Source organism: Emys orbicularis, chromosome 1 (assembly GCF_028017835.1).
Source record: "Emys orbicularis isolate rEmyOrb1 chromosome 1, rEmyOrb1.hap1, whole genome shotgun sequence".
Taxonomy (NCBI): Eukaryota; Metazoa; Chordata; order Testudines; family Emydidae; genus Emys; species Emys orbicularis.
Window position 1 is genome coordinate 64,477,793 of NC_088683.1, and position 22,422 is coordinate 64,500,214.

At 43.7% G+C, this 22,422-nt stretch overlaps 1 protein-coding gene across 3 annotated transcripts in view; it reads left to right on the forward strand.

Annotated features, from left to right (window-relative positions):
• MON2 (MON2 homolog, regulator of endosome-to-Golgi trafficking) overlaps positions 1–22,422 on the forward strand; it is a 169,665-nt gene that overhangs the window by 110,784 nt on the left and 36,459 nt on the right. For 2 of the 3 annotated variants that reach the window (XM_065399738.1, XM_065399755.1), the window contains exons 27-29: positions 4,651–4,794; positions 5,663–5,791; positions 17,779–17,969. In XM_065399738.1, the coding sequence (XP_065255810.1) occupies positions 4,651–4,794; positions 5,663–5,791; positions 17,779–17,969 (464 nt within the window). Of the gene's footprint in view, positions 1–4,650; positions 4,795–5,347; positions 5,366–5,662; positions 5,792–17,778; positions 17,970–22,422 lie in introns of all 3 variants that reach the window. The other variant, XM_065399746.1, reaches the window with a different exon arrangement.

The following is a 22,422-nucleotide window of genomic DNA, read 5'->3' on the forward strand; positions in this document are numbered from 1 at the left end:
TCCCAGTTTCCCTCTCCTCTCCCTGCCCCCCCCTCAAGTTCCTAGTCCCAATCTATTCTCACAGCCCCCCTTACAGATACAGCTCTTGTCCCTTTTGCAGTGTTCTCCAGCAGTCAGGGCATAGCAGGGGGTCGTTCAGAGCAGAGGAGAAACAGGCTTTCTGTTCTCAGTTTAACTGTTTGGACCTGGATTAGGCATGGCCCAGAGCATCCCAGAGCTGCAACTACAGGTAAAGTCCTGTTGAGCTCCAGGCTGGAGCATGTTCATTCTGAACAGAATCTTCCAAGGAATTTAGCTGCTAAAATCTAAGTCTCTACTGAGCATGTGCAAATTCCAATTTTTCAGAGACTTATAACTTGGCTAAAACTGGGCAAATTTTCACAGGGATAGCAAAAGTCACACTGTGGACACACAGTTCCTCCCATGCCCTGGTCAGATTTCAAGACCGTGCTCTAGAGCATGGGGGTGCTAGACCATTTCAAACAAAAGGTCAGTAGAATTTTTTAACATGGGCAAAACAATAAATTTTTCCCTACCCTGGTTCTCAGAAACAGCCATACCGTTTTGGATGAAATTCCTCTGCACACCACTCCCCCACAATCCTCTCCCCCCCCCCCCCCCCAAATAACAATAAACACTGTTTTCAGTTACTTATAACTTTGTCAGACTTTAACCTTTTGGCCTAAAATTTTCCATGCTGGATGTCTGTCTCAAGCTGATTATTTGATTATTATTTATTGTTAGAAAGTAGTAGAAGCTGGGGACACTGCATCATATATGTTCTCACACGAGCCACACCACTCAAAAACAGTTCATGAAAACAAAGGAATGACAGTGGAAAAAACTATAAATGTAATCCTTGGATGTATAAAAAGGGAAATATCAAATAGAAATAGGGAAATGAGTGGCTCGATATCCAATATTGATTAAAAACACTACTAGAATACCGTGTCCAGTTCTGATGTCCGTACTTCAAGAAGGATGTGGAAATGCTGGAGAGAGTTCAAAGGAGGGCCACAAAAATGATCCAAGGGCTGAGGAACAAGCTTTAAGATGTGAGGCTTAAGGAGCGTAACCTATTCAGCTTATTGAAGAGAAGAGATGACTTGATCACTGGGTATAAGGACTTGCAAATGGAAAATGGGGGGCTTTTCAGCCTGTCTGACAGGCATAACAAGATCCTATGGCTAGAAGTTGAAGTTAGATAAACTCAACCTTAAAATAAGACACAATTTCCTAACTGTGAGGGTTGTTAAACATTTGATTAGCTTATCAGAGTAGGTGATGGACTCACCATTGCCTGAAGTCTTTAAAACAAGATTAAATGTATTTTTAAAAGGTATGCTTTAATACAGTTTTTGGAAGAAGTTCTGTGACCTGTGTGGTTTTGGAATCTATGACTTCCCTACGGGGATACCTTTCCTTCATGGGCCATGGGGAGAACAGGATGGCCTTAAGATAATGACTATAATCAAATCTTATACTTCAGAGCTTCAGACAGTCTCCTGCAGGGGTAAGAGAGAAATTTTTTTCTTGATGCACAATTGACCAGATGTATTCTGTTTTGTTTGTTTTGCCTTTCTCTGAAGCATCAGAGATTGGTCACAGCTGGAGGTGGGACAACGGATGGGGAGGACCAGTGTTCTGAGATGGTACAGGGCATTCTTTTTCTAGATACCTGGCTGGTGTGTCTTGCTCACATGTTCATGGGCATACTAATCACCAGATTTGGGGTTGGGAAAGAATTTCCCCCTGGTTAGATTGGCAGGGACTTTGGAGGTGGTTCACCTTCATCTGCAGTATGGGTCATGGTTCACTTCCTGGGATCATCTGGGCATATCTCACCTAATCAATTTCCTGCCATAGAAGAGGCCTTGGGTATTGATGGCACTGTGGTCTTGTCTGTTCTCTGTCTGTGATGCACAACAGTTTAGTTTCCTGAGGATTGACATGTTGTAGTCTTAACTACAGTAATGGACTTAATATAGGTGTCAAGGCTGTATCCCCACTTTGAACTTTAGGGTACAAATGTAGGGGCCTGCATGAAAACTGCTAAGCTTATCTACCAGCTTAGCTCTGGTCCGCTGCCACCATCTTAAGAATTCCCTCCCTGGGAAGCCTTGAGAAACCTTTCACCAATTCCCTGGTGAATACAGATCCAAACTGCTTGGATCTTAAACAAGGAGAAATTGACCCTTCCCCCCTCCTTCCTTTCACCAACTCCTGGTGAATACAGATCCAAACCCCCTTTGGATCTTAAAACAAGGAGAAATCAATCAGGTTCTTAAAAAGAAGGCTTTTAATTAAAGCAAAAGGTAAAAATCATCTCTGCAAAATCAGTATGGAAAATAACTTTACAGGGTAATCAAACTTAAAGAGCTCAGAGGAATCCCCTCTGTCTTAGGTTCAAAGTATAGCAAACAAGATAAGCACTCTGGTAAAAGGTACATTTACAAGTTGAGAAAACAAAGTAAATCTAAGACGCCTTGCCTGGCTTTTACTTACAATTTTGAAATAAGAGAGACTTGTTTAGAAAGATGGGGAGAACCTGGATTGATGTCTGGTCCCTCTCAGTCCCAAGAGCGAACAACCCCTTAAACAAAGGACACACACAAAAGCCTTTCCCCCCCCCCAAGATTTGAAAGTATCTTGTCCCCTCATTGGTCCTCTGGGTCAGGTGTCAGCCAGGTTACCCGAGCTTCTTAACCCTTTACAGGTAAAAGGATTTTGGAGTCTCTGACCAGGAGGGATTTTAGTACTGTACACAGAGAGCTGTTACCATTCCTTTTATAATTATGACAATAGGGGTGTCTGGGGAAAATATAATGGCTTGTGATGTAGAAGTTATTTCTTATATAGAAATTTAAAAACGCTGCAGATCATTTACGTACTTGGGGCTTGTCTTCACTACCCGCCTGGATCGGCAGGTAGAAATCGATCTCTCGGGGATTGATTTATTGCATCTCATCGGGACGCGATAATCGATCCCTGAATTGACGCGTGTACTCCACCAGCCCAGGTAGGAGTAAGCGCCGTCGACGGGGGAGCCGCGGCGGTCAATTTGCCGCCGTCCTCACAGCGGGGTAAGTCGGATCAGATACGTCGAATTCAGCTACGCTATTCCCGTAGCTGAATTTGCGTATCTGAAATCGATCCCCCCCCCCCCCCCCCCGTAGTGTAGACGTAGCCTCAGTCATACTCTGCAAGACTACTTTGTAGTTTCTAACGTCTTTGATGGTATCTGTTTTGGATTATTTTCAAATACAGTTCCCCACTGGAGAACCTTTGATAGTTTTTGGACATTGACCCAAAGTATATGGATTTTTTAAATATTGTGTACATTCTCTCATGATAGATGCTTTGGAAAATTTAACCCAGTGTGCCCAAATGACTTTGCCTTCTAAATCTCATTCAAAGTCTGTTTCATAGAGTATTTTTCACTTCTTCCTTTCTAGATTCCCATGACTGATCAATGTGTGTGTATATATGATTTGTTTTTAAAACCTAATAATCCTATTTTTTATTCTTATACATTGTCTTTTTTTAACTTATCAAAATACAGTGAAGGACTGTCACTCCAGTGCACCAACATCCATCAGACTAAATTATTAAATCTACAGGATATCAAACATTTTTGTTTAGACTAGTGGTTTAGTGCCACACCGATCAGAATTCAGTATTTGAGCTTTATCTCATGTCCTGAGGTTATTAGGTGTTTGAGAACTGTGATGGCTGCACAATCCATTTTTGTTGTCAGAGGGAGTGTTTCATTATCTAGATGCTCCTTTGATTGCCTGCAAGAGCATTACAGTCGTCCCCGGAGATAGAATTAATGTGACATAGGGCCTTTTGTGGAGTAATAAAATGGAAGGAGTCTTCTAACATGGAGAGGGGCTTGGAAAACCCCAAGGAGGAAGGGGCAAGACATTTGATGTTAAAGAAAATTAATGGAGTAATTTTATGGGATCATTGGCTTCTGCTTTGAAAATAAATGTCTTGGCTTTGCCTCAGAATTTATATAGCAGCAGGAAGTCATCATCCTGTTCTGTTCCATTGACATCTTCTAAGTATATCTTAACTAGAAAGCCCTGTATTATAAAGCTGTATTATGGTTCTCAGTTCAGTTGAAATCTTCCATATAGTCCTCATTTGATGTACATTCCTTCTTAAAATATATCATTTTTGAACTACCAATTAAAGCCTTGTGATGATGACTTCTTGCAGTGTTAATTGTTCCTCAGAGTAGGACTTCAAAACACTGTGGCACAGGTCAACAGACAAGAAAGCTTACACAAAGACACAGATTTTATTACTATGGCATCATGCTTGCTGAGTCCAGTTTCAGCTTGATCCTGCAGCAGTCATCTTGCATTTATGCCACCAATCTGTTGTCACAGCATTTACTGTATTTTCTCAAAAAATTAACATTATGATAACATAGCAAGAGCAAACATGGATTAAACAAAAAATAAACATAGTTAGCAAATATGGCCAAGAAATTGCTGATAAATCTGCATTTATATTTTTGTAAAGTATATTCTGAGAGTGGTAGTTCCTCTTTAAAAGCTCTTAATATTGGTGCAATTCTTAAATGCTGAAATTTCGTGGGGTAAATATTGTATTATAATGTTTGGCTTTTGGTTTTTATAGGCCATATGTGTAGGTTCAGAAAACATGCAGATAATGTATCCAGCAATCTTTGATCAGCTTTTGGCATTTGTAGAATTCTCCTGTAAACCGCCACAATATGGACAGCTGGAAATGAAACACATTGCAAATGCAAAATATAATCAGGTAATTTCTTAGGTATCATATCTGTTCTGTTTTGAATATATCATCTTGAACAGCCCTTTCAGCTTCAGATGGATGTGGCTTACCAAGACACATCCATTTCCCCCCATCTGCAAAAACTTTCTGTACATCTTGTGCTATCAATTCATTTATTATTATTTAGTTTTTGCAGGCATTTTCATCCTCTATAGAAATTTTCTTTCCTATTCAAACTTTCCATTCCTCCCTAAAGGAAAAGCCTTTAATGAACATCAGACACATTAAATCTGAATCTTCCCAGGGAATCCGACATAACTATCTTGCTTTATTTTATATTAAAAATTTAATTGGACTTAAAGTAATCTTATTTTGAAAAATTCTTCCACCGTAGTGGACAATTTTTGAATCTTGTATGCTGTGGAGAAATAGAACACAATAAAATTTCTTTAAATCCATGCACATACTGATGGTTTTCAGTAAGCATGAAAATATAATTTAATATAATTTGAGGTAATTGTTATATATGTATTAATTTTTCTTATTCTGTTTGTCCTGCTACACAATGGAATCCCACTAGATACAACTATTTGCACCGGTGAGTTAAATTTCCTTAAGATTGTCCTAATATAGTAGTTTTGCATAAAATACAACACTTGACCTACTAAAATTTACCTTACCCAAATCTATTTCACGCTCTCTTACTCAGAATGTTATGTTTTTTTCTTCATAAACTATTTTTTGCTTGGATCAAAACTGTTACATTATGAAATATACAGTATTCTTGATAATCTTGCATGCGTTAAAACAGGTAAATGTAAAATGTAAGTTTTCTATTACATAACTAGTGTTTTTTCATGTTTTCTTCAGTAGTGTACTAATTTTATTTTTCTAGGCAGAATGGGTAGCATTGAATTACGTACCATTTGCTGAGAGATCTTTGGAAGTTGTGGTGGATTTATACCAAAAGACTGCTTGCCACAAAGCTGTAGTTAATGAGAAAGTTCTTCAGAACATTATTAAGGTAAAAAGTTTGCATTCTGTTTATGAACTAAAGTAGTGACTTTTATTTGGAGCCATTAGGGAACAGTGTAGATAGTACTGTCATGGGTTTCCCCTGGGGTGCCACATGAAACTGGGGTACCACTGAGCCCTCTGACCCACCAGCCTAGGCTCCCTCTCACTCTGTGCTGCTGTGACAAGCTGCAGAGCCATTCCTGGTCCTATACTTCCACCAGCATTCACACAGGTAGGGACACACCCAGCTGCAGTTACGTGCAGGCTCTCTGACCAGCCTCTGCACGAATCAACAATAGAAAGGCTACAGCCAAAATAACCACAAACCTTCCGCCTAGGACCCCCTTTCTCCCATGAATTATACCATCTTGCGCTGCACAGGGAACTGTACAACGTAAGGTCATAGAGGGTCTCCTCCTTCCCACCCCACCCCCCAAAAAATGTGGAGAGGAATATGCAACAGCCTTTGCCCCTTGAGCTACAATTTCCCATGCATTTTGCTCAAAGTCACTGGTTTAGATAAAGCAAAAACAAGTTTATTAACTACAAAAGATAGATTTCAAAAAAGAAATAGATAAATTTGTGGAGGACAGGTCTATCAATGGCTATTAGCCAGAATGGGCAGGGATGTTGCCCCTAACCTCTGTTTGCCAGAAGCTGGGAATGGGATACAGGGAATGGATCACTTGATGATTACCTGTTCTGTTCATTCCCTGTGGGGCACCTGGCATTGGCCATTGTAGGAAGACAGGATACTGGACTAGATGGACCTTTGGTCTGACCCAGTATGGCCATTCTTATGTTCTTATTTAAGAGAGAGCACACAGATACAAGCAGATTACCTAGTAAATAAACAAAAATGCAAACTAAACCTAAGATACTAGAAACATAGGATATGAATTAGCAAATTTTCACCCAGGCTGATGATACACACTGGCTTCAGATTCTTAAGGCACAGGCTACACTTGCTTTGCAGCTTGGAATCCCCAGGTTTTCATACACAGGCTAGAAATCCTTTTAGTCTAGGTCCAGCACTTCCCACAGTTCAGTTCTTGTTCCTCAGATGGTTCCAGGAGTCGTCTTGTGTGGTTAATGAAGAACAACCAATGATGTCACTCCCTGCCTTATATAGCTTTAGCATATGGTGGGAACCCTTTGTTCCAAAACCAGTTCCCAGCCAGTTTGTGGAAAAATACAGACATCCCGAGATGGAGTCCAGATTCATGTGGTCTGGTTACCTGCCCTTGTAGAGTCATAGCAGCCATTACTTAGAGCAGTCTGGAACGTTCCCAGGAAGGCTTCTCCTAAGGCCTACTGTTTTTCCTAATGGCTCATTACCATAGAGTCATAGACTTAAAGGTCAGAAGGGACCATTATGATCATCTAGTCTGACCTCCTGCACAACGCAGACCACATAATCTCACCCACCCACTCCTGTAATAAACCCCTAACCTATATCTGAGCTATTGAAGTCCTCAAATCACGTTTTAAAGACTTCAAAGTGCAGAGAATCCTCCAGCAAGTGACCTGTGCCTCACGCTGCAGAGGAAGGCGAAAACCCCCCCAGGGCCTCTGCCAATCTGCCCTGGAGGAAAACTCCTTCCCGACCCCAAATATGGCGAGCAGCTAAACCCTGAGCATATGGGCAAGACTCACCAGCCAGACACCCAGGAAAGAATTCTCTGTAGTAACTCAGATCCCACCCCATCTAACATCCCATCACAGGCCATTGGGCATATTTACCACTAATAGTCAAAGATCAATTAATTGCCAAAATTAGGCTATCCCAGGCCTGCACAACTCGTAAAGCGGCGAGGGCCATATTACTCCAAAGAAAATAGCCGAGGGCCGAAACCCCCCGGCCGTACTGAAATGCCCCCCCCCGCGCCACCCAGCCCCGCCGAACCCCATCTCCCCCCCCCAGCGCCGCCCAGCCCCCGTGTAAGCAAGCAGGACTCACCCCGGCGGCGCCTCCTGCTGGTCTTCTCGGGAATTAGCTCATCCAGCCGTTGGAGGGTCCGGGGGCATTAGCTGCCTTCCCCGCGGAGCCTCTGGCCCCCCGGCCCGCTGGAGCGCAGCCGAGCGGGAGAGGTGCGGGGCTCCCTGGCAGCGGCGGGGAAGTTTATCGGTTTGGGGGACCCTGACCGGCTCCTCGCCCCTGTACGCCGGCCGCCCCGCCTGGGACAAGTCTCGCCCCGGCAGCCCCTCTCCGCCGCGTGTCTCTGATGGGTGGCCCACACCCCCGGGCCGCGCCGCCCACCCGGGCCCTGCCCGCTCCGCGCTGCCCCCGGACGAACCGTGTTGCCCCGTGGGCTGCAGGGCTGGAGCAGCCGCCGCGCTGCACTGCAGCGCTCCCGGCCCCGGCCGGCCATGGCCCGTGTGCCCAGGCTGCTGCACAGGGGCATCTCCTCCCCAGGCCCGGCTCGGGATCCAATGGGGCAGTGAGGGGGCGGGGCGGGGCTGGGGGCAGGGATTTGGGGAGGGATCCTATGGGGGAAGGAGGAGGCGGAGTGGGGCGGGGGGGGGGGTGAGAGCCCCTCCGGGCTCCGCCTGTGCGCCGGAGCAGAGGGCAAAATTGTTTGTTTGTCCAGTGTCCCGACCGAACATCGTTCAGGACGCGGGACAAACAAGCAAATATCAGGACAGTCCCGATAAAATCGGGACGTCTGGTCATCCTAGCGCCGCGTCCAGGAGCAGCCCTGGACAGCGCTGCAGCGGCGCTGCTCCAGAGAGGCCTGAGCTCCTCCCGCTCAGAGCCGTGTGGTAAGAGGGCGGGGCTGCGAGCTGCAGCCGAGCAGCGGGAGCTCACGTCCCGCTGGAGCCAGGCCGCTGCAGCGCTGTCCAGGGCCGCTCCTGGACGCGGCGCGCTGAGGCTCTGGGAGACGGGGGAGACGGGGGTTAGCAGCATGGTAAGGCTCTCTGAGCTGGGCATCCCCCCCCCAGCCCTGACCCCCAGCTCCGAGCACAGCCCCTGTGAGCTGAGCAGCCCCCGACCCCATCCCCCAGCAGCCCTGACCCCCAGCTCCGAGCACAGCCCCTCTGAGCTGGACACCCCCTGACCCCAGCCCCCCCCGGCCCTGACCCCTAGCTCCGAGCCCAGCCCCTCTGAGCTAAGCACCCCCCGACCCCATCCCCCAGCAGCCCTGACCCCCAGCTCCGAGCACAGCCCCTCTGAGCCAGACACCCCCCCCGACCCCATCCCCCCGCAGCCCTGACCCCTAGCTCTGAGCCCAGCCCCTCTGAGCTGGACATCCCGCTGACCCGGACATCCCCCTGACCCCAGCGAGCTGCGGCTAGAGCCCAGGCCGGATGCCTCCCCCCTCGCTCGGACTTACCAGGTCTGCCTCGTGCCCAGCCAGCGCTTCCCGCCTCAGCAGCCCCGGAAGTGACGCTGGACGCCAGGCAGGAGGCGCGGGAGATGGCGACGCGTGTGCGGGGGCCGACCTCACAGCCCGCGATGGGGGGCAGTTTCCGAGTTCACCCCCTGCCCGGGGGGCCCGACCTCACAGCCCCGCGCGCCGCGCTCTGACTGTCCTGACAGTCAGAAGCGCGGCTGCCGGGTTCGCCCCCTGCCGGCGGGGGGGGGGCGACCTCAGCCCTGCGCGCCGCGCTCTGACTGCCCTGACAGTCAGAAGCGCGGCTGCCGGGTTCGCCGCCTGCCGGCGGGGGGGGGGGGGGGCCACCTCAGCCCCGCGCGCCGCGCTCTGACTGCCCTGACAGGCAGAAGCGCGGCTGCCGGGTTCGCCGCCTGCCGGCGGGGGGGGGGGCAACCTCAGCCACGCGCGCCGCGCTCTGACTGCCCTGACAGTCAGAAGCGCGGGGCAGGGTGGCAGCCGCGCTTCTGACTGTCAGGGCAGTCAGAGCGCGGCGCGCGGGGCTGAGGTGGCCCCCCCCCTCTCCCCCGCCGGCAGGGGGCGAACCCGGCAGCCGCGCTTCTGACTGTCAGGGCAGTCAGAGCGCGGCGCGCGGGGCTGTGAGGTCGGGCCCCCCGGGCAGGGGGTGAACCCGGAAACCGCCCCCCACCGCTTGCCCGCGGGCCGCACAGTGGGCCCACGCGGGCCGCATGCGGCCCGCGGGCCGCATGTTGGGCAGGCCTGGGCTATCCGATCATAGCATCCCCTCCATAAATTTGACAAGCTTAGTCTTAAAGCCAGATATGTCTTTTGCCCCCACTGCTCTCCTTGGATGGCTGTTCCAGAACTTCACTCCTCTGATGGTTAGAAACCTTCGTCTAATTTCAAGTCTAAACTTCCTGATGGCCAGTTTGTGTCCACATTGGTACTGAGCTGAAATAGTTCCTCTCTCTCCCTGGTATTTATCCCTCTGATATATTTATAGAGAGCAATCATAATCCCCTCAGTCTTCTTTTGGTTAGGCTAAACAAGCCAAGCTCTTTGAGTCTCCTTTCATAAAACAGGTTTTCCATTCCTCGGATCATCCTAGTAGCCCTTTTCTGTACTTGTTCCAGTTTGAATTCATCCTTCTTAAACATGGGAGACCAGAACTGCACACAGTATTCCAAATGAGGTCTCACCAGTGCCTTGTATAACGGTACTAACACCTCCTTATCTCTACTGGAAATACCTTGCCTAATGCATCCCAAGACCGCATTAGCTTTTTTCACGGCCATATCACATTGGCGGCTCATAGTCATCCTGTGATCAACCAATAGTCCAAGGTCCTTCTCCTCTGTTACTTCCAAGTGATGAATCCCCAGTTTATAAGCAAAATTCTTGTTATTAATCCCTAAATGCATGACCTTGCACTTTTCACTATTAAATTTCATCCTATTACTATTACTCCAGTTTACAAAGTCATCCAGATCTTCCTGTATGATATCCCGGTCCTTCTCTGTATTGGCAAAACCTCCCAGCTTTGTGTCATCCGCAAACTTCATTAGCACATTCCCACTTTTTGTGCCAAGGTCAGTAATAAAAAGATTGGTCCCAAAACCGATCCCTAATAACCTCCCTCCAGCTTGACAGTTTACCTTTCAGTATGACCCGTTGTAGTCTCCCCTTTAACCAGTTCCTTATCCACCTTTCAATTTTTATATTGATCCCCATCTTTTCCAATTTAACTAATAATTCCTCATGTGGAACCATATCAAATGCTTTACTGAAATCAAGGTAAATTAGATCCACTGCGTTTCCTTTGTCTAAAAAATCCATTACCTTCTCAAAGAAGGAGATCAGGTTGGTTTGGCATGATCTACCTTTTGTAAAACCATGTTGTATTTTGTCCCAGTTACCATTGACCTCAATGTCCTTAACTACTTTCTCCTTCAAAATTTTTCCAAGACCTTGCATACTACAGATATCAAACTAACAGGCCTGTAGTTACCCAGATCACTTTTTTCCCCTTTCTTAAAAATAGGAACTATGTTAGCAATTCTCCAGTCATACGATACAACCCCTGAGTTTACAGATTCATTAAAAATTCTTGCTAATAGACTTGCGCCAGTTCCTTTAATATTCTTGGATGAAGATTATCTGGGCCCCCCGATTTAGTCCCATATAAGCTGTTCGAGTTTGGCTTCTACCTCGGATGTGGTAATATCTACCTCCATATCCTCATTCCCATTTGTCATCCTACCATTATCCCTAAGATCCTCATTAGCCTCATTAAAGACTGAAGCAAAGTATTTGTTTAGATATTGGGCCATGCCTAGATTATCCTTAACCTCCACTCCATCCTCAGTGCTTATCGGTCCCACTTCTTCTTTCTTTGTTTTCTTCTTCTTTATATGGCTATAGAACCTTTTATTATTGGTTTTAATTCCCTTTGCAAGGTCCAACTCTAAATGGCTTTTGGCCTTTGTCTCATTTTATCCCTACATGTTAAATAAGGTAGCTTTCCTTGCTGATCCCTCCCATCTTCCACTCCTTGTAGGCTTCCTGCTTTTTCTTAATCACCTCTCTGAGATGCTTGGTCTACAACTCCTGCCTATAAAATTTTTCCCCTTTCTTGAGATGCAGGCTTCTGATAGTTTCTGCAACTTTGACTTGAAGTAATTCCAGGCCTCCTCTGCCTCTAGATCCACAAGTTCTTCAGTCCAATACACTTCCCTAACTAATTTCCTTAATTTTTTAAAGTTAGCCCTTTTGAAATCAAAAACCCTAGTCACAGATCTATTTTTGTTTATCCTTCCATTTAGTTTGAACTGAATTAGCTCATGATCGCTTGAACCAAGGTTGTCCCGTACAACTATTTCTTCTATGAGGTCTTCACTACTCACCAAAACCAAATCTAAAATGGCATCCCCTATTGTTGGTTCAGCAACTACTTGGTGAAGGAATCCATCAGCTATCGCATCCAGGAAAATCTGAGCCCTATTATTATTACTAGCATTTGTCCTCCAGTCTATATCTGGGAAGTTAGTCTCCCATGATCACACAATTCCCATTAGTATTTACTTCATTAAAAACATTAAAGAGGTCTCTATCCATATCCCAATCAGATCCCAGTGGTCTATAGCACACCCCAAGCACTATCCCAGGGGAGGCTCTAGTAGCTTTCTTCCCCAATGTGATTTTTGCCCAGACAGACTATCTTATCCATTCCATCACTTCTTATTTCTTTACAGTCTACCTCATCATTGATATACAATGTTACTCCACCACCCTGGCCTTTATTTCTATCTTTCCTAAACAGCACATACCCTTCAATACCTGTACTTCAGTCATGACTACTATTCCCCCATGTTTCTGTTATCCCTATAATATCTAGTTTCACTTCCTGCATCAGTAACTCTAGTTTCTCCATTTTGTTACCTAGGCTCCTCGCACTGATGTACAAACATCTTAATTTTTACTGTTTGGCTTCGCTCACATTCTTTACCTGATTAGGCACAGACATTCTACCGCCAGTATCACCTATTAGACTGGTATCTACACTACCCTTCCTCATTATGTCCATTCTCCTACCCACGGCTGTATCCTTTCTTACTTTGTTTTCTTCCCTCTCAATGTTAAAATCCGGCGTGGAGATTACCAGGACATCTCCCAACCATCTCCCCCCAAATTCTTAGTTTAAAGCTCTCTTAATCAGTTGTGCCAGCCTCCATCCTAAAAGTCTATTTCCCTCCCTACTCAGGTGAAGTCCATCCTGAGAGAATAGTCCTCTGTCCATGAATGCCTCCCAGTGGCCATACATCCCAAAGCCCTCCTTATAGCCATCTGTTGATCATCATCTTGTCACACCTTTGTTGCCCTTCTCTAGGAACAGGCAGAATCCCACTGAAGATCACCTAAGCCTCGATTTCCTTAAGCATCTTCCCCAGCCTGGCATAGTCTCCCTTGATACGTTCCAGCGAGAATCTAGCTGTATCATTTGTTCCCACCTGAAGGACAATCAGTGGATTCTTTCCCGCTCTTGTTAGGATCCTCCTCAGCCTCAGGTCCACATCCCGTATCTTAGCACCCGGCAGACAGCACACCCTTCTGTTCTCAGGATCAACTCTGGTTACAGGCCTGTCTATTCTTCTCAGTAAGGAGTCCCCAATCATGTAGACCCACCCTTTCCTGGTGATGGTGCAATTCTCCGGTCTATCCCCTGTTCCCTCTGCTGCAAGTCCTCTCGATTCCTATTCTCCCTTGCAATCCTCTGCAACCCATCCTGTATCTTCCTGGGGCTCATCTTTGGTAGTGTTATCTCCATTGACTCTTTCCCTCTTCCTATAGAACTAGCTGCTCTTCTCTTTTTCCTTGCCCTTCCACCTTCAGTGACCACCTGCTGTGCCCCTTCTTCATTTTCCAACTCTGCAAACCTGTTCCTGAGCTCTGTTTCTCCTTCACTAGCCTGTCTTTTCCTCTGCCTGGTTCTCTTAGTCACATGCTTCCATTGTCCACTTTCCTCACCCAGCAGTCTCCCCTCAGAGTTCTTTGGTCCTGCTTCTATCTGCAAGTCTGAGCTTTTCCCTTCAACCTCCTCATGTCATTGCTCCATCATCTGCTCAAACCCCCTTCTAAACTCAACCAGAGTTTCCACCTGCATCTCCAGTCCTCGCATCTTTTCTTCCATCAGCTCTATCAGGCGACACTTCATGCAGATAAAACTCTTTTCAGGTACCCGCTCCAGGATCATGTACATACTGCAGCTTCCACATCCAATCATCTTCATTGTGTCTTTCACTGCTTGGGTCACTACCACTGCTGTCTCTGTATCTGTCATAGTCTTCCCACCTAAGTCCTGTTAGTCCAGGAAACACAAACCAAACCAAAACACCACCACCCACAGCAAAACAAATCCCCAATGAGCACCAGAACACCACACACTCCCTTCGCTAGCCTGTCTGTTCCTCTGCCTAGTTCTAGTCTTCCCCCCAAACTCCCACTCAAACTCCCCTGTTTACAGCTCTCTTTGCTGGCTCCTGGGCCGCTGCAGCTGTCTGTAACCCATGAATGGGTCCTTCCCAGCCAGCTATCTAGTCTGAAAGTGGGCATTGCCCCAGGTGTGACTACATGTGAAATACAGATACATAGTCAATATTCATAACTTTCGATACAAAAATGATACATGCATACAAATGGGATAATCATATTCAGCAAACCATAATTTTTCTAATGACTCCTTACATGACCCATCTTGTACAAAAAGCATCATAATTATGCCATAATCATATAATATATAATAATATCACTATGAAGAATATGGGGTGCAGTGTCACAAATACTACTTAAACTCTTTCTGCAGAGTTTAAGCTATAGACAAGCAAATTGGTGTTTTAAAAACCTGTGGTGGAGATTAAGGGGGAAGGTGTATGTCTCAGCCCTGGTAAAGCTCTCCCTGCTGTATACTCAGAGGCCACTAGTTTGGGTCCACATGCTGGGGCTGTGTTTTTTTTTAAGCTTCCTGATTCTGAACAGAGCCCTGGCACTGCCATTGTCTTTGAATCTCTAGGCACACACTCGCGGTGCAAATCCTTCATCTAGCACCACTTTCTGAGAGCGGAGATTCCACAGTCCAACTGCCTAGGCCCTGTGACCAGTGCCAGACTCCCCCACACTCCCAGATTCCCCACTGGCTTAAACACACACTTTCTCAAAACTTGTGGGAACTCTGGCTTACAGGTTTCCCCTTCAGGAACATGTGATGGGGAAGTACCTAACATACAGAATTTGCAAAGGTTCCAAAACCAATCACGCTTTGCTTTAGACAGCATGAGAAATATACATCTAGTAAAAAAAAATAAAACATTTGTACACCATCCCCTGCCTCACTATACTCACTACTCTGGCATGTTCCTCACAAACTGGAGGTCACTTTTTGAGGTTCTAGGTCTCCTCTTTTGGACTCCATCCCTATATTCAGGCTTCTCTTCCAAATCATGGAGTCTTTGTCCTCCAGCCAGCTTCCTTTTATCTTGGCTGATCCTCCTGTCAAAGATGTCTCCTCTTTCTCCAAAAATCTGTTCCTTTGTTCTTCCTGTGAGTACTTTCTCGGAGTCCTCTTCCCCACCCCCAAGTCTTTCAGGCTATGTGGTTTTAAAACTTGATCTCTCAGTTCTGCTTCTATTGAAATTCCATTCCTTCAAATGCTAGCCCTTGGAGTTGGAAGAAAACCGGGTCACCTAGATTCAGCCAACCCTTTATCAGAAGTTGCTCACATATGAATGGACAACCGTCAAGGTTTAGCAACCCTCCATTGTCCCTTGTCTGGATGATCAACCTAAATTCATAAACCGTTCAAAGACAGATTTTCCAAATCATCACATTAGGGGTTCTTTAACCTTAATGAACTGAAGTAAGATCATTTGTTTAAATTTATACAGTTGAACACCTCGGGAATGGAGGTTGTCCATCACTCTGAAATGTTCATAATTCTGAACAAAACATTATGGTTCTTTTCAAAAGTTTACAACTGAACATTGACTTAATACAGCTTTGAAACTTTACTATGCAGAAGAAAAATGCTGCTTTTAACCATCTTAATTTAAATGAAACAAACAAAAAGTTTCCTTACCCTGGTCAAATCTTTTTTTAAACTTTCCCTTTATTCTTTTAGTAGTTTACATTTAACGCAGTACTGTACTGTACTGTATTTGCTTTTTATTTTTGCCTCTGTTGCTTCCAGATTGCATACTTCCAGTTCCAAATGAGGTGTGTGGTTGACTGGTCAGTTCGTAACTCTGGTGTTCGTAACTACTGTACTTGTTAAATGTGTGTATTGAGCTGTTTACTGCAATACTAATATAATTATTCGGAGACCAACTTTTTCCTACAATAACTCTCAAACTCTACTTGGAATTCTAGATCTGAGTCTTATGACTGTCTTAGGCAGGGGTTAGGCAGTAGGCAATTTTTCGTGCTAAAAGCTATTGACTAGCTATTAGGGCAGTAATATAGCTGAGATCACATAATCCTGTTCATTAATTTGACTATGTGGTAGCCTAAGCATGCAATAGATATAGACAAAGGTTAAAAAAATTAAAAATGTGGATGCCTAAAAACTGGCTTCTAAATCCATATTTATGTATATGAAAATAGTGGTGCGTGACTTTCAAAAGTGCTGACAACTGAAAATCCTAAATACAGATTTAGGAGTCTAAGATTAGACATCCATTTTTTAATGTCTTGGCCACAGCATTTGCACCTGTGAATTTGGAAATTTGTTTGGTATGGCCTTCCATTCTAGCTATTATTTTTCAGTGCCTCATAATTTTCTCCAGTATATTTGATACAGTTGTTACTCAACCACAGTACTATGGCTCTCAAAATATATTTTAAACACACAGCTCATTAGGAAGTCATCCGCTGTTTATCTTTTTTACCTCTGTTATTTAGAAATAAAATCTCCCAAATCAACTAGATGCGGAGTGGGATTTTCAAAAGCAGTCAGGAGTGGCATAACTGCTTCCACTGAAATCAATGGGAATTTAACCATTGATTTAATTAGAGCAGATAGCACAACCCCGAGCACTTCTGAAAATCATACCCTAAATGTTGTATCATTGAAACGTACAAAGCCTTTGGGAGTATATTCTTGACCCTTCCACCAGATGTGTGAGTACATTCTGGGCAGAGAGAGAACTTCAGCATCTGCAGAAGAAATCTTTAAAGCAGCAATGTCCCCTCTCTCTCTCTCTCTCTCTCTCTCTCTCTCTCTCTCTCTCTCTCTCTCTCTCTCTGTTTGCAAGGCACTGCCACTTCAGGATTCCACACCTGCATTCTGTGGCAGAGTGGTGCTCCAGCTGATGGTCTCTAAAACAACTTCCTGTTTACTTGGCAGCACTGCTCTCACCTTCCAGTCTTCCTTCCAACTCCTCTCTATCTGTTCCTTCTTAAATTATTTAATTACTTGCTATATTCCCACTCATTGGGATTAGCAAAGGTCATATGACAGAGAATGGAAAATCTTATCCCTGCTAATTTTGTTTCTCAGGATGACATCTCTGTTACTCGGTTCCACCTTTAACAGTTTGTTGGCCTTTTTAAGCTGTCTCCTCTTATTTTTAATAATGACCAGATGCTTCACATGGATGATGTAAATAGTTCATTTTTTTACATTTTGCAAGAAGTTTGAATTCCTTATGGCCTTTTCTTCAAATTCATGTAATCACAACAGTTCTTCCAAGGTAGACAGGGCTAACTTCTTCAGAGCCCCCTCATAGTGATGAACTACCCCCAATTTATTTGCAGAGGGAACAGAAACCAATTTGTCAGGATTAGCAGAGACGATAGATGTAGTCTAGAAAAAGAAAATTAGCAGGTAATTTTCCAATGTAATTGCTAATGGATTAACTCTTAACGCTTCTAAACTTGAATTTGGTTAATCAGATCTGTGCTTTAGCCAGCTGGCATACAATCAGTAATCTAATAATCATATTTAGAAGAGAGCATCCCAAGTCCCACCAGAAAATGGAGGGAATTGTACTTTTTTTGTGTGTAACATATCTTTAGAGATCTCCTGCTGAGATTTTCTTTACCATAGATGTATCTGGCTCTTACATTTCTTCAAGGAAGTATAAAGCTTATTTGAACTTTCTCTTCACAGACACAGAGGATACCTCTGAGCTTGAAGTATGCCTGCCCCTCTGAAAGCACTTGGAAACTAGCAGTATCTTCTCTTCTTAAAGTTCTTTCTATTGGACTGCCAGTTGCAAGGCAGCATGCCTCTTCTGGAAAATTTGACAGTATGTGGCCAGAACTAGCCAGCACATTTGAAGACTTTTTATTCACCAAAAGGTAAATGCAACTTTAAAAATAAAGTTGTGGAAAAATGTTTATAAATGTCTTACTATTTTACTAAACAGGTCTTTATGGTAGATAATATATAATTTGGTGTGTGCGCACGCAAAACATGGACTCCAGTGAAAAGTCTTATATTTAATCATATTTTTGCTAGGTGGAAGTGTTTTAAAGAATTGGTTATTTTTTAATGTCCTCATGCAGAATTATTAATGGGTATTCAGACCTGTTGGATTTTTCCACTTTATTAGAACTCAATGATTTTTTGTTGTTACTGTGAACATCATGTTACTGTATGATTTTTTTTTTTTTGGTAGGAGTTCCATTGTGATGCTTTACTTCTACACTCTTCATGAGTTATGAATATTAAAATTTGTACTACGCACTTTTCACTTGAAAACCTTTAGTGTTCATGGTTTTTTCTTTAGATCTGAAATTAATAAAATAGCTGCAAAGTATACTTAATTTTGTTCATGATTTGTTGAAAATCTAGAATAGAATATTTTATATCTGTATAATTATCTGTCAAAAGCAAGCGTTGCAAAGGTGATTTCAGCAGCAGATTTACTGATAAGAGTAGAATAGTCCTATATAAAATGACAGCTCATGAAAAGCATGACACTCCCTCTTTCCTTCTGCAGCCATCTTTAATGATTATAATTAACAGCAGTTAGCCATAAGTAGAGTTAGAGGGACAAATTCCATGTTTGACACTCATCCTTTAGTGAAAATCTTTGCCTTAATGGGTGATTTTGGGCTTCCATTAATAGGGTCACAAGATAATTATCTTGCTACTATGCTTCCTAGGTCTACATGTCCATTTCAGAGAAATTTTGTTAAATAAGATGGACTGGAAACATTCTTTTAATGTTTTTCCAGAAAGATTAAAGGTACTTATATTGTCAATTAAGATTTTAATTTGTTTTGACACTAAATTATTGCGTTGTCTCTTGTTGAGAAAACATAGTTTAGATAACTTGTATGGTTGCATCTCCTTTTGCTATCTCTGGTGGGACTCATTCCTGGTATAAGTAATTTGAGTCAGCCTTAAACAATCAGTTTATTTTGGCTTACTATAAACCTAACAAAAACTCCCTCTTAATAAACTGAATCCAGTGAGATTATGGGAGAGGACTGAGTGAAGGAAAGTACATTTACGTGGAATGCTACCTTGGGGAATACATATTAATTGTAAAAAATTAGAGCCAGGTTGAAACAAACTTGATAAATTACTCAAAAACTCCAAGCAGAAAGGATGACCAATTCAAGATAGGTACTGGAATATCACACTTTTAATTTGTGTGTCCCTGAGTGCATAAACAGATAAGTCCAAAACTTACTGTGTAAATCCATTTTGATCAGCGCTATGAACATAATCAACCCTTCTTAAAATTCCTTTCCTGTCAGCATATTGCTCTGTGAATCAAATACAGGCAATTCTTTCTCACCTTCAGGGCCCTCCATGATTTAGCTCCTTCTGTCTCTGATCTTGTCTCTTTTTATGCACTTATAAATGGAAGATAGAAATCATTCCCAAGACTTAAGGCATCCTCAGTTACCCTAAGAACTTCCTTAGTTACTACATGTTTTGCTAGAACCTCAATATTGTGCTTAATTTACCTCAAAATCCTTGATTCTTGCAACCCTACAGTTCACAGGAGATCTGTTCTTCAGCAATAGACAGGTAACACTGCAAAAAAAAATTTTTTTTCAATCCAAGTGTTCCTTGCTCACAACAGTCAAGACAGAGAATGAATTTAAATTTTACTTAAACAGATATATCTTTCATACTTCCTTGCAGTGTTGTTAGAAAATACTCTTCCTAGAGTCCATTTCTAGAGATTAATCTTGAAACTGTAATATCCTCCTCCTGTAAATCAAAATATACAGCATAAATTCATAAGGATCTGTTTTGCAACCAGAAATCCTCTGGGAGACAGTGACTCTCATTTTTTGGAAAGTTGATACCATTTGTTGTCAGCATGAGTACTGGAGCTAGTGAACAAGGGAGAGACATCTTGATGTTACATTCTCCACCTCATCTGCTCTTTATCCTCTGACATCCACAGGCGTCACTAAATGGGTCATGGTAGAAGGAATTTCTGTTAGAAACAGTACCAGAAGCAGAAATATTCTTTGGTGGATAGTCCATATTATTTATCGTGAAAAGTAAAGTATGAAGGTCTAGCTCTGTTAGATGTCAAGAAGTTAATCAGATCAATGAATATGATGAAGTTCCAGATAGGTCCTGGTCACCAGGTCATATATATCGCATTGGAAAACAGTTTCTGAGTATACTGTGTGTACATCCCCATAGTTGCATGTCAGTATCGTCTTCTCAGGTTTGCTTTTGGAATATATCACTACCAATAGAAGACTTGACAGGTAAGCCTCTTCTCAACCTCCTAAATACTTTCCTAAAACCTGGTACTGGAGCTTAATTTACATAGCTGTATTCTGTAAGGGCAAGTTCTCCATCCTCCCCAAATTCTGCTCTGAAGCAGTGGTGTGGGGTGCCATGAGGGAGCTGATTTCAGCTCCCTGATCCAAAACCCTAACACAAGTTAGAACTGCAGGGGAGCATGTCTGACTTGTGCCATTATCCAGCAGAGGATCAAGCATTGCAGAGGTCTTCTCTCAATCTGTCTCCCCCTCACTCCCCTTCCCCCTCCCCCCCCAAATGCTGCTGACATCTACCTCTCCTCTTGTACCAAGTGAGGGAGATGGCTGGCCAGGGAGGTAGAAGAGCTGCCTTCACTGGTGGAGAGTTCCCCCACACGAGGGATTCTCCATGATTATCTTTGGCCACTTTAAGTCATCTTTGCATTACTGTGAGAGAAGTGCAAAAGTAGACTTGGCAGACCAGAGAATCTGGCTCCTATAGTACTATACATTTTTTTAAATGTTGTAACTTTATGCAAATTCTATTTGTGTTATATTAAATTTGTCCTATTTAAAATAATGGTTAATTATAGTAGTCAGTTCTTTGAACGTTTTATTTCATGGTCTTGCCAGTTTTTTCTTAGCTTTGTCATTCTTTCAACAAAGAAAGATATATTTAGTGGAAAATGTATACGTCAAACACACTGGCATCTGGAACAAGCGTATTTTCGGAAAACAATCTAGTCAGCGTTGCAGTAGTTGGCTACTATCAATTATTTTTTGACTCTTAAGGCATGTGTGAATCTTTAAGTTTCAGGGAGAAATAGCAAAAAGATGCTTTTTAGAGATAATTAATGTTTAGGCCTTATCATTTTTGCGCAAGCTAGTCATCTTAGTGACTGTTAGTGAAATGTCTTTATTGTGTTACTGGTTGACAGTGGGTTCTTTTTCATGGCCGTTGATAATTATTTGATGCAATCAGAGTTAAGTAGGAGTAGTTTTGATTTAGTTTTCTGAGCTATGATAGCAGATGCCTTTGGGAATCAGAAAAGATACTCTTCTGCTGAGTCTAATAGGTCATAACATCTGCTTCTGGTGTGCTGCAGTAGCCAGATGATCTCTGGAATGCTTTTGAACCCCAAGGACACACTCCAGATCTCTAACCCCTGCAGAGTGACAACAAAACTATAGTGTACATGCTCCATGAATGCCTCTTCTACCTTACTCACTGATTTAGGTGGTGATGTATAGTAGAACCTCAGAGTTACAAACACCTTGGGAATGGAGGTTGTTCGTACCTCTGAACAAAACATTATGATGGTTCTTTCAAAAGTTTATAATTGAACATTGACTTAATACAGCTTTGAAACTTTACTATGCAGAAGAAAAATGTTGCTTTTAACCATCTTAATTTAAATGAAACAAGCACAGAAAGTTTATTTTTTTAGTAGTGTACGTTTAACACAGTACTGTACTGTATTTTTTTGTCTCTGCTGCTGCCTGATTGCATACTTCCATTTCCAAATGAGGTGTGTGGTTGACCAGTCAGATTTTAATTCTAGTGTTTGTAACTCTGAGGTTGTACTGTGTATCTCTCATTCATTTCATATAGGGTTGGGGTTTTTTTTGCTGTTCATTCCTCCATATTTCTGTGTATGTATTTTTGGTATGCCAGGCTACTCTGCCTTCTTTTTTTCCTTCTTAGTATTTGCAATAGAAATTGTATTCTTCTATATTGATCAAGTTGTGTCCTAGCCCAGATCTTTGTAAAACCAGCTAAATCATAATTTTGTTCAATAATGAAAACCTCTAGCTCAGCCTGCTTACTACTTATTCTTCTAGCATTAGAGTATAGACCAGGCCTGCACAACACGCGGCCCGCGGGCCGCATGCGGCCCGCGTGGGCCCACTGTGCGGCCCGCGGGCAAGCGGTGGAGGGCGGTTTCCGGGTTCACCCCCTGCCCGGGGGGCCCGACCTCACAGCCCCGCGCGCCGCGCTCTGACTGCCCTGACAGTCAGAAGCGCGGCTGCCACCCTGCCCCGCGCTTCTGACTGTCAGGGCAGTCAG